This window comes from Propithecus coquereli, unplaced genomic scaffold, assembly GCF_000956105.1.
Source record: "Propithecus coquereli isolate 6110/MARCELLA unplaced genomic scaffold, Pcoq_1.0 Scaffold105, whole genome shotgun sequence".
NCBI lineage: Eukaryota > Metazoa > Chordata > Mammalia > Primates > Indriidae > Propithecus > Propithecus coquereli.
The window spans coordinates 4,810,073-4,823,316 of record NW_012134414.1 but is presented as its reverse complement, the minus strand read 5'-3'; the positions used below and the strand labels follow the sequence as shown (position 1 = coordinate 4,823,316).

The window sequence follows — 13,244 nt, the reverse complement described above, 5'->3', positions numbered from 1 at the left end:
GCAGAAATCCTTTTCAGATAAGAGGACAAGGAAGATATTTTTGAATCAATAAAACTACATTTTTTGAATTCTTTAGAAATGCTCTTTTCACAGAAAGCTCATCCATAAATAAGTCACTATCAATTATTTAGATAGCCATAAAAGATAAAAGAAATTGAATTTATAACATGCAGCAATCATATCAGAATCCTCATTCAGTCATCTTAAAAAGGCCTTAATAAAAACAGAAAATAAGGGCTATTGGAATCCTGAAGGCACATAAGCATGCAGTTTAAAGTTCTGATGGAAAGACCTAACCCAGAAGGCAAGCCCAGCCTCCCTGCTGGCATGAAATAAACTAGCGGACAGCCGGATAGCCCTGTGAGCTGCATCTGAACAAACATCTGTGGAAAAACAAGTATCTTATTTTCCGTGGTTTGTGTTTTTAAAGAGAGTTTAGGGAGTAGGTTGAAATATTTGATGTTACAGCTAGCTGAAGCCCTCAGAGTAATAATCAGGACTATTTTATCACTTAGGTAAAAGCCAGTTCAGGTTTCTGGTAAATGGCTATTTAGGGATATTTCAGCAAGGTTTGTGACTCTAAGTTTTTCCTGACATTTCTAGTGTAATGCTAATTGGAATTCATACCACTTGAAATCATTTATGTGAATGATGTTCCTCTGGGCTCCACAACACACATATTATGGAGCCAACTGTTAAGGAAGCTATGAAAACAGTATGTTTTGGCCACAGTTCTTCCCATTACTTGAGTATGTTTCTTTTAATCCAGAGTTGGTGGTACTGAATATATTATTTTAGATCCTTATTATTTTAGTTCCTTATGTTATATAGAGGCTGTCAGATATTGTCTTTCTTGATTTTCATGTTTGTCATCAAATTCTTTGACTGTAACTACAGGATGTATCTAAAACCTTAGAATGACTAGAAGCAAACTAGTAAGAGAACACGGACCAAAATTTGAAAAGGTTAAGACTTTCTGTGCTTTCCTGAGTTATATGCAAGTGTTAAAACTTACAAAACTATAGAACTATATAACTTCGGCATCTCTCATGCATGGCATAAAGTACATAAGAACCACCATGTTGAAAAATCTCAAAACAGCTCATTCATTATCTTGATTCAGAAGTTACAGAATGCATGACTATTATTATTAATAAGTCTTAAGTGTACTGAGGTTTGAGCTTAAAATCAAAAAACAAAAACCTTGAAATAAGACAAAACTCCATACAAGAAAAGCTTTTGTTTACAAATGAGACAAAAATATTGCTCATAAAATATGTGCATTCAGTTTAACCCAGATATCAGCTATGCTTCTTTCCTGTCTTTCACCCATCTATCCACTCACATACTCATCCATCCATCCATTCATCTATCACCTATCTGTGCATCTAATAAACGTGCTGGGCACTGTCCTGGGATACTTGGGATATGGCAATGCTATGGAATGAATGTTCCTGCCCCACCCCTCACCCCCAATTCTTGTGTTAAAACCTAATCCCCATTGTGATAGTATTTGCAGGTGAGGCCTTTGAGAGGTGATTAGGTGTGGAGCCCTCATGAAAAGGTTCATCTATGAACTAGGAAGGAGGCCCTCAGCAGACACCTTGATCTTGAACTCCTTAGCCTCAAGAACTTTGAGAAATAAATATTTGTTGTTTAGGCCACCCTGTCTATGTTATTCTGTTATCACAGCCTGAATTGATGAAGACCAGCAGTGACCAAACAACGCTCATCTTCAAAGTGTTAATACTCTACCAGAGGAAACAGACAAATAAGCAACAATCAAGAAAATGAATGAGTAATAAAATTTTAGGTAGTGACAGGTGCTATGAAGAAAAATAAAGCAAAAGAGGAAGTAAAGTGATTGCAGAAGATGGGGGAGCTATTCGGATATAGTGGTCAGGGAAGGCCTCCTGAAGAAACAAAGAAAGAGGTAGCATTTCCTTATTAATGGTCATGAGTATGACTTGTGCTTACTAAAATGGTACATCGTTCTACTTGATGGCTGGCACTGGAGCACTGCACAGTAGCCCTCACTGAATAGTTTGGTGCCAGTATTAACTCTAAAGAGATTTGTGCTGCAACGGAGAAGTAAGAGACAATAGCATTTCAATGTACAAAAAGAGTTTCCACATTTCCCATATTTGCTAAGGCAAAATGAAAGAGAATGAATAAATTTTGAATAAAAAATGTGGCTTTACAAACAGATCAAAGATTACATTAAGACTGATTGTTTTCTTTTTCATGAGACAGTACTGTAGGCATTTCTCTCATAATATAAGCTTTATAAGCAAAATGCAAAGATGATAAAAATAACTTCTTAGGCAGATAGTGTTCACTGAATTATACAATGAATAAGAAGGTGCTCTGAAAAGTGAAAAGAACCATATAAACATAAGGTGTTATTATTACTATTATTAGCCAACTCACCTGAAGATGAAGGAAGCTGATCATAGTCCTGTGATGTTCTGTTAGATTTGACATTTTCACCTGGTAATCTCCTAGCAGGAGGCAAAGGAACTTGGCCACTTGCTGGATCAAAAAAGGGATCTTAAAAATAAAAATAAATTTTGAATTAAAAAGATGATCTCTGTCAATTGGCTGAAGAAAAAAAATTCTAGAAACTTTTTATGAAGATTATAGCTTTCAAAATTTAGAAAACTCAATTCAGGATTGATATTAACCATTTTCTAATCTGTATATTTTCTAATTTATTCATCATTTGCAAAATATGCTCTTCTCAGTTATTTTTAGATAATAATGACTACTGATCCTATTTTATTTTTCAGATCACTTATTTAACTGTAAGATTGTTGATGATAAAAATAGCTTCTAAATTTTATTTTCTGTCCCAATCTGTCCTATACGATGAATGGAAACTGTTCTAAAGTAAAAGAAAAAAAAAAATGGGTTTGGATTTTGCTCATCGGAGTATATTAAATCACTTAATCTCTCTAAGCATTAGGCAGATAAAAATCTGTAAAACAGACCTGAAATTTGGGATTTGTGAAGATTAAATGAATTCGTGTATGTCATATCTTCTGTACATACAAGGTACTTATATTAACAGTACTATATTAAGCATTCTATGACAAAAATCATTATTGTTGGCTCATTAAATAGTACATTCAATTGTTAAAAAAGTATGCCATTACTGACATTAATGATCAAATATACAGGGAAATGTGATTTCTTTTTACCACCTTGATAGTCAGCGAGGGGACATCTGAAGTAGTGAAAAATATGAATTGCAGAAACATATTACTTCTAATAATATTTACTAACTGGAACTAAAGGGAGAAAAAGAGATTTTATCAGTATTGTTAAATCAAATCGCTAAGACCACAAACCCAATTGATTTAAAATTAGTAGTATATAGATTTAAATTCTTAAGAATTGATTCCTTGGCCGGGTGTGGTGGCTCACGCTTGTAATCCTAGCACTCTGGGAGGCCGAGGCGGGCGGATTGTTTGAGCTCAGGAGTTCGAAACCAGCCTGAGCAAGAGCGAGACCCCATCTCTACTAAAAATAGAAAGAAATTAATCGGACAACTAAAAATATATAGAAAAAATTAGCCGGGCATGGTGGTGCATGTCTGTAGTCCCAGCTACTCGGGAGGCTGAGGCAGAAGGATTGCTTGAGCCCAGGAGTTTGAGGTTGCTGTGAGCTAGGATGATGCCACGGCACTCTACCCCAGGCAACACAGTGAGACTCTTGTCTCAAAAAAAAAAAAAAAAAAAAAGAATTGATTCCTTTTTTAAGTAGATGAACCTTACTTCTAAAATCTTTGGTTCACTAATAATTTATGTAGCTATCATTTTCACCTTAGGCTTGTCTGTTTTCCTCTCATACTGCCTTCTTTTATGTTGTCAGTATCTCTGAAGGCAACATCAATTTTTCTGAGGGCAGGGATCTTGTCTTATTCATTGTTTGAATTACATCTCCTAACTCAAATATAGCACCTAGCACACTGTTTGGAAAATAGCCCACACTTAACAAATATTTACTTTTAACTACCAAAAATAAATCTACACAGATATGGATTGTTCATAATTTCAAAATCAGTGAAACTTGAATTGCTAACATGAAACTTAAATTGCTAACACAAAATACAAATTGTAAATATTAAAGGTGGTCTGATTTTCATTGTTTGAACTTCCATGAGTTTAACATTAATAATACATAAGAATTTGATTATATAAAAAGAAAATACAATACCTAAAAATTGCCTATTTTATACTAATTTTTGACTAGATATTATAAGGCAGGATTCAAAACCATTATTTATTATTTTCCCCATTTTTGGAGTACAATAATTATCACCAGCTTTGCTGGAGACTTTTTGACTTAGGCAAGTCTACTTAACTTGCTTTCATTAATTTCAAGATTAAAGTAACTCTTAGATTTTGAGTTCTCAATATCTGAAGAGTCAATGGTCCAGCCTCATTAATAGTGTTGAAATATTTTTAGGAAGGAATGAGAAGATAAATCATTTTCCACGCAACAAGTGTTGATCTTTTGGTTTGTTAGAGAAACAAAAGGAACCAAATATGGTAACTTTCAGATATTTTGAAACTCCCCCAAAGATTTTGATTTAAATATTCGATAAAATTTACTTTAGGTTCCTGTGCACTCTAAATGCTCCCAATGTAACATTCAGTGAGAGGAAAGATTGTCTTTTATAATACATACATGTGTTTATTTCTTTAGGGGTAATTTATAAGTTTGTCAGAAACACTTATGCTATTTCTAGTCATCTATTTATATAAAGCTAAAAAGTAAATTCTGGATACACTTTAGAGCCATAAAATGATAGACTACACAATATACCACTGTACTACGTTGAATGAAGCAATGGATCACCGGATATACAAACATATTAGCATAAATAGCAAAAATACCTATTTATAGTTCTATTCTGAATCACTATCACGTTCTGTCTTGCTTCATGCTAAGTTTGCTGTTGGTCAGGTATAGGGTAAACCGGACTCTCTGTAGCAAGTTATAAAGTTGGAGGCACTCATGCTTCAAAGGGAAAGGCATTATGTACAGTACAATTACTATGCAGAACACAATAATTACCAACTGTCTCCTGATAAGGAAATTTTGAAAAGCAATAAAGCTTTTCTAAAATAAATTTTTCAAAAACTAATTAAAGTAAAATTTTATATCCACATTTAGAATTAAAACATATGGATTGAAATTAGCCAACGTATCATTTATGCAGTAATAAATGTTTGAAAAATAAATGAATATACACACTGGGATTAATCTGTTCTAAAAAGTAAAGTACTACCTCCTGTGATTTACAGTATGGTAATGTAAAATTGAAAATTTAATACTTATTTTAGAGGTTGTAAAAAAACTAAGAATAGACTGGGAGGAAAGGGTTTACTAACTAAAAAAGAAGTGAGAAAATATACACCAATCAAAATAATGGATGAAAATATTTAACAGCATGAACAATGCTCATAGCATAGTAAGTGGAAAAACGTTATAGATAGCATACACTATGTGAAATATGTGAAATAAATTTTACATAAATATGAACTTACACACTTATAGACAAAAAAAGTAAGGACACTTATCAAAGGTTATCTTTTGGAGAAGGTGGTATGGAATGTTTTTTCTTCTTCTTTTCCCATTATCTTAAATACTTCCAAATTTTTGCTCAAGTATAGAAAAAGAGGAAAATAAAATTAAACAGTTAAAAAACATTTATCCCCTAAATGTTAAAAGAATACGTCAGGGTGGAAGCTAATTGCTGGAAGGGGTTTGAAGAGTCATGTAGGTAAAATGAAGTTCTTCCCTTTTTGCTGCCCACACTCTTTAACTTATGTTCATGAAATTTTCAATATATACTGATCTAGCCACTGATTAAAATCCTCCAAGTGTTAAAGAAGTCCCTATTCCTTGAGGTAGAACAATCCTTAATAATTTAGGAAACTTCGTAGGATGAATGAAATTTTTATTCTTAACTTTTCTCACTGGTCTTACTTCTACTTTCTGAGGAGACTTGGAAGAAATATAATCCTTCTTTCACAAATACTATAATTGAAGACAACTCTAAAATATACTGAAGGTTCCTTTCTATACATCCTTAGTTCCTTTAATCCACTGTAATTTACTTGGGGTGCTATGAATTTCCTTTTCCACGTGGGCTGCATTTCTTTGAGAATACCTGAGCCCGTGTTTCTCAAACTTGAGCATGCATCAAAATCACCAAGAAGGCTCGTGATCACTGGGTTCTACTCCCAGAATTTCTGATTTAGTAAATCCTGAATTTTCATTTTAAAGCAAATCCTCAGGAGATGCTAGTGCTGCTAATCTGGAGACCACAATTTGAGAACTGCTGCTCTAGCCTATTAATCCTTCAACACCTGAACACAGTGGTCTCCATGAGGTCTGAGCATTGTGGAGGACTTCACTCCTTCTCTGTTTTGAATTCTGTGAGTGCGAGTCCCAAATGGCATGAACTCCCTTGGTAGCCACACCCTGATGGTGCTTCATAAGGGCTGTAGTCACCAACATCCCCTAAAACCTTTTCAGTAACTTGCCAACGATCCAGACTTTATTCATATTTTACTTATGCAGTTGCATTTCTCAATCCAAGAGTAAAACTTCCATTCATCTTTAATAAACTACATTTTGCTAGCTTTCAGAGTTGAATTGTGACTTTAAGATTGGATAAGCACTTCAAAAGAGATTCCAGGTTAGAAAAACAGTAAAAGAAAGGTGGTGTAAGGGATGCCAAAAATGCTGTGTATTTTGTCCACTGCACAAGGCGCCCAGTTATGGCTATGAGCAGGACTTAAATACAGCCTTTGCTTTGTTCCTTGAGCACTGGCCCTGGCACGAAGTGAAGGGAGGGGTGCCTATTTCAACCCACCAGCACAAAGCAAGTGTTTTTTTGTAATTTGGAAAAGAATCACATATACATTAGCAGTAGCCGTGGTTTGGAGACAGGAAAATGTAAAGCTTTTGTTGAAGACTCCAGGTTTTGTTAAGATATGATTGGCCTGTCCAAAATAGATGGCTCGTACACAGCTGTAGACATTACTATTTTGCCAAAGGAAATCTTACATGAAAGCCTAAAATAGAAAGCAGATAAAAAGAAGAACCAGAGCTGTGCCCTTGCTTGGCTTCCCTCCCTTGGTCCTACAGGAATCCTGAGGCTGCTCTGCAGCAGCACAGAACACTGCCGTTTGACAGTCGCTACTACAGAGAAGTCAATGGGCTATGAAGCTGAAAAGCTGAATCCGACTCAACTGTGCAGGGCACTGAATGCTGGAATGAAGAAATGGATCTGATTAGGAATTTAATATAATATCATGAGAGAATACAACCTCTTTTTCTAAGACACTTGTTATTTCCTTTTAATTAGGCATAATTATTATTTCCTCAAGGAAACCAAATCTCAATAATGCTTAGAAAAGATTTATATTAGACCAAAATTTCACACTGAATAGTGAACACAATAGCAGTAAAATGCTCACAGAGTTCGTTTAAATTCAGCAGTCACCTCTGTTTACCTTTTGTGGTTCTAAATATACTGAGTTAAACTTTAGCATTTACAGCATGCTCTTTCATAATGTTCTATTCTTGGGTGAAAAACTGTTGTCCTGCATCTTCTATATTTCTCTAGATAGTAAAATGTATTATGTACTTTGCAAAATGATACTCAAATGCTTATTTATAAGGTAAAAGAAACCTTCATGCTCTACGATATTATTATTATTATGTAATAATATATACTCCAGGTTAAGGATAAGTGTTGTTGAGCTCCCTGGCAGCAAAGCAAAAGCAATACAAGCAAATCTATAAATGAAATAAAACGGTTTATACTACTCTCATTTTAGCTAATAAAGGGGGAATTTTCATTTTGAAGTAGTAATTGCTTTTGCCAATTAATCTTGAGAGGATTTTTTTAAGGAAGATTTTACATAAAGGGCAATAAACAATATATTTATGATAAAGTAAAGAACTAAAACATTTCACAATTAATTTTTTTGAAAAAATAGGCAAAGTGTGTATTTGTGCAAAATTTTCTCTTTCAGCTCTTGGAAAGCTTGACTTCATTTTACAAGAACTCACTACACTAAGGTTTCATCTAAAAGGTGATGATAGGTACATTGTAGGAATCTGGCCAGAAACTATATCAATTTCGTGTTGGGAAGTTTAAAGAACTAAGATTTGGAGTGATTCATTTTTTAAAAATTCTTGTTAATTAAAGTATAAAAAGTATAAAAGTATAAAAAGTATAAAGTATAAAAACAATGATTTGAACAAATATAAGTAAATAAGTAGCAAAATGCATCAGTGTTTGTATGTAGCTACACAAATAAATTCTTAAGCAGTTATCCATATTTCTGCTTGGATCACAAGGGGTTATGACACTTGCCCTTTGACTGTCAGCATTCAGTGAATTCATGAGCTCCATGAAGGCCGGAGGCAGCTAATAGAGTGGGTGAAACAGTGGATGGCTTGATCAATATTTACTGAGCAAAAAAAACTCTGAAAATTATTCTTAAAAAATAAACTAGTTTTAGAAAGTAAAGCTGTATATTCCGAGTTAAATATAACTTATATATATAACTTGTGTCTTATCAAATCTCTTCAAACTAAGTGAAAAAAAAACCAGAACAATGAATGCTAAAGGTAATTAATAACCAACTGAGGGAAATGACAACGGTTAAGATTTCCAAGTTTTCACTGAAGCATATAAGGTGGCTAAACGACAAACTGATTTCATGATTTATCTCATATAGAAATGTAAGGAAATTGTTAAAAAAGAAAATCTTTATCCTATATTTTACCAAACCAAGTCCCGGAGGCAAATGTTTCTGTGCACAGTATCAGTAACAGGACAGATTGGAACTGTTAGTATCAGCAGATTCAACATAACTGAATTTATTTTCTTTTTCTTGATTTCTAACTAATGCAGCAGATAGTTTATTTAGTCTCTTCATTTTTATTTTTACTCCCCTCTTCAGAAATTTAAAAGGAAATTAATGTAAAAAATTAGTTTACATTAGATTTTCCTTAAAGACCAATAATTTGTCAGTAGGCACATAGAGGCATTAAAAATAAAAATACCAACAAAACAATAAACTGTAGATATTTCAGAAAAACTTGTCTGTTCATGTTATAACAATATAACTTACACCAAAATCTTATATTTTGAATAAATTTATGACACTAAGTCATACCTAGTAAAATTTTAAAAACTTATTATTAAGAAAAAAGACATCAATTGGGAATCAGGAGAGATGGATTCTAAAATCTGTCCCTGTTACTATTAGCCCAGTCACTTAGCTGTTCTGGTTCTCATGGATGCCTTTCATAACAGAAGGGTGTTATCTGGACTGGCTGATCTCTATAGCGTCATTTCTAAATTCTATGATTCCTTGTTGCTCTGGTCATCTTTGTAATCCTTTTAGTATTAAACCAGTCAATTGACAAACAAACCCACCAACTGCTACTCTTACCACCCAGAGGTTATTCTGCTAGGGAGGTAGACGGTTAATTAATCACTAATGTTTACTGGATACTATGATCTTAGGAATATTTTTGCTTTAAGTGAACAGTTTTCTTTGGCTTTTCCCTCCTACCTGAAGGGAGCAGAAAAAGGTCCTGTCCTGAGGATGGTCGGCTACTGGAGCCAGGAGGTTTTGAATGCTCGATGAGACTATGCCTTGCTGGAGGTGGGGGAGGTGGGAGGGACGGAGGGAGGGCATCAAAAGCATCTTCACCTGCATTTAAAGAAAGGTTGATATCAACAACAGAACTTCATTAATCAAAACACACAGTATCAAGCAAAAGTAATGATCAATTTTCTCTTGCTGCTTATAAAGAATTTCACTTGTAGGGTTTATCCAGCAGTTCACTGACTTTGATAATGGGATATAATTATTTTGTGGGAGTATTTGGAGAGAAACACACACATACATACGAACACACCCATGCGAACGTTTTCTATCTCCCAGGCCTTTTATAAAAAGAGGCATTACAGGTTATGAAACAGCTTATGGTTCACTTGTAACCTTTATAATATTAGGACACTAGAGGTTTGAACAAAAAATTACTGTCAGTCACATCATCAAAACAGAATTTTCCATGTAACTAAAAGAGTTTGCAGCCTCTAATGAGGAAATCACATCATATATATATAATTTGATGTCATCAAATAGTTTAGATTATTCTATACAGTTTATTCTACTGGATTTTAATTCATTTAAACCAATGTTCCATACATTTGATTTATTGACAAAATATACAGAAAATGCAGAAAATGCATATTCCTCTAGAGCAGAGGAATATGGTATTTTTTCTACTTATCTAATACTGCTAAAGAACAGTTAAATATAGACCACTTTTTGTGGTCCCAAAGGCTATTTACTTACATTTGTGTATTTCCCAGATTTACTAACTGTAGAATATTACAGCATGCTTTTATGTCTACTCATTTTTACTCTATCGTACCTTACTATTCTACTCATATTTTCCTTTACCTCAATTCTTTAAAAAAATAAAATAATCTATGTTGTATGTATTTTTGTAAGCTATCTCAAACGCTTTGTGAATGAGACAGAGTACATATAAATGCCCACATAGTCTAATGATAAAAATTCATATGCATTTAAGTTGAATGACAAACATACAGGCATATTAAAGAAAAACGATTTTACCATTCACTGAGTTTGTCTACAAAAAATGTGTAGAATATTTTCTCTAAGCATTATAAATATTTTTCTAATTTAAAATATGTGAAGATACAGGAGACAAAACATTGCTATCATTCCAACCTTCAGCTATCTGCTACATTCTTATATTTATTTAAATCGTTTTTCAGCCCTTAAATATCAGGCACCATGTCAGGCACATGCATGATATGAAGATCATAAGGCCCTGACTCAAGGAGCTTAGATTCCATGAGAGGAACTAAAAAAGGTTCAAAAACAGGTATGAAAAATAGGTGAAAGGGTTACATTGGTCCCATAAGACAGTTATATGCACTGAAGAGGGAAGAGAAATGTAGACAACTGGCATTCAGAGAAGTGCTGAAGAACAGGAAGTCCTGGGATATCAGAGGGCTCAAAAATTTATTCATCAAATACAAGGATGGGGTCTTCCAAGCAGAGTGGATAGTATGAACGAAGAATGAGATGCACAAGAAGATCTAGAGGGAGGTCGAGTTAAAAAGATAGGTTGGAACATCTATCTGCATTGTTCAATAAAGTGGTCACACATCCACATATAGCTATCTAAATTTATCTTAACAAAAATCCAGTTCCATACTTACACTTAACCATATACAAACATATAGATCCTTTACATCACCACAAAAAGTTCTACTGGACAATGCTGATCCAGGTGATGAAGATCCGGGTAATATATCAAGAACTGACATACAGGAATAAGTGGAAGGGAGAAAAGACTGGAGGTAAGGAAGTTAGGAGGGTTTTGTAATTAATGTAGAGGAGAATAGAGCCCTGAACTACAAAGAGAACAGGAGCAGAAGACACTGCACTTGTGTAATTCTAAACATCAGTCAATGGTATTTGTGAGAAAATAGAAAGGTTCATTCCATATTTCTAGTGGCCTAACAGCCAATTCAGAATAGCTTATAAATGGACCTTCATTATACATTATTTTATGTTAGGGTTACTTGTTATTGTGAAGCCTTAGGTGTATAAAGATTCTGATTTTCTTCCTCTAAAAACAGGGTGAGAATCTTCCTAACTAGAATTAATGAAATTACTAGTGACACAGGCAATTTCAACATACATATACACTTATGTGTACCTTCACATGTGTATACACACAAACACATATTAGGATGTTTTTGCATATTATAATTTGAAACAAGTGAATTGAGATTTTTTTTGAATGTGTTACAGTTGTAATGGTTAGAATAAAACAGCACTTATATTCAGTTCTCCACATATCAATATATAATTTTCCATAATTTAATTAGCATTAAGTGGAACTGGGTCATTTCATGCCGAAAGAAAAGTAAGTTCCCATTTATTAAGAATTATTATAGTTCAAGAAAATCTCAATTAACACTTCAAATCATCACTTCAAAACTATCAGAATACAAGGGCCTAGGGAAATGAATAATGCTCTCATGTGTTTTAAGACTGCATTTAGCATGCAGGAGACAACTTGATAAATCCCCGTCTGATGGCCAGCTATTTACACTATTACTTTAATCATCTAAATGGAGTAATGGTCACATGCACTTGGGAGCCACCATCACCTGGAGAACTCATTCTAATTTCAGGCAAATTCACAACGCCGTGAGTCTGCATTACTTTGAACTCTGAATTCTGATAATTCTGATATTGAGAGAAGAAGCAGGGGTAGTTTGCTTAAAATTTTTTTAAAGGTTTTAACCTAATGGAGGGATGAGAAGATCATAATCAGAGGGCGTCCTGTTGAGTGAAGAACCATGCTTTGGATTGTCCCGAGTTGGAGGCCTGGCCGGTGGTAATGGCACTGGATCAGAGGCTGAATCAAAAACATCTCCTAGAGGATAACACAAAACCTTAATGTATTTTCAGTACAACAATGGCATGGAATTTTGCCTTTAAATTCTGACCATTAAGATGTAGATCACATAGGAGAATATATTCTATACATACCTTTTAAACATATGCCTAATTCAGGAATGTTTGATTTCTTCATCTCTGAAGACGTACCATGTGTTCCATTCAATATACAATGACCATTATCACAAGACCTAAAGCAGAGAACAAAGGACAAAATCATATAAGGATAATTACTTTTCACTTAAAAGTCATTTGGGAAATAAAGGAAACTAGCATCCTTGCTTGTTTAATAAAGTTTGAAAATAAATATATTTCATTTCCTTTTTCTGGAAAAAGTACCAGCGGTATTATCTAAATACTCTAATCACTTATTTTAAAAAGCAGAAGTAGGCTGAGTGTGGTGGCACACGCCTGTAATCCTAGCACTTTGGAGCTTTGGAGGACTAGGTGGAAGGATCGCTTGAGGTCAAGAGTTTGAGACCAGCCTGAGCAAGAGCAAGACCTTGTCTCTACAAAAGGTAGAAACATTAGTCAGGCGTGGTGGCATGTGCCTGTAGTCCCAGCTACTTGGGAGGCTGAGGCAGGAGGCAGGAGTATCACTTGAGCCCCAGGAGTCTGAGGTTGCAGCAGTGAGCTATGATGAGGCCACTGCGTTCCAGCGTAGGTGAAAGAGTGAGACCCTGTCTCAAA

General features: G+C 34.4%; 1 protein-coding gene across 1 annotated transcript in view; it reads right to left on the bottom strand.

Annotated features, from left to right (window-relative positions):
• The window catches only part of LOC105811835 (E3 ubiquitin-protein ligase CBL-B), a 49,601-nt gene that overhangs the window by 13,064 nt on the left and 23,293 nt on the right, over nucleotides 1-13,244 (bottom strand). The window contains exons 5-8 of the mRNA XM_012646112.1: nucleotides 12,648-12,745; nucleotides 12,400-12,531; nucleotides 9,612-9,752; nucleotides 2,431-2,550 (exon numbers count right to left, since the gene is read on the bottom strand). Of these exons, the coding sequence (XP_012501566.1) occupies nucleotides 2,431-2,550; nucleotides 9,612-9,752; nucleotides 12,400-12,531; nucleotides 12,648-12,745 (491 nt within the window). The remainder of the gene's footprint in view (nucleotides 1-2,430; nucleotides 2,551-9,611; nucleotides 9,753-12,399; nucleotides 12,532-12,647; nucleotides 12,746-13,244) is intronic.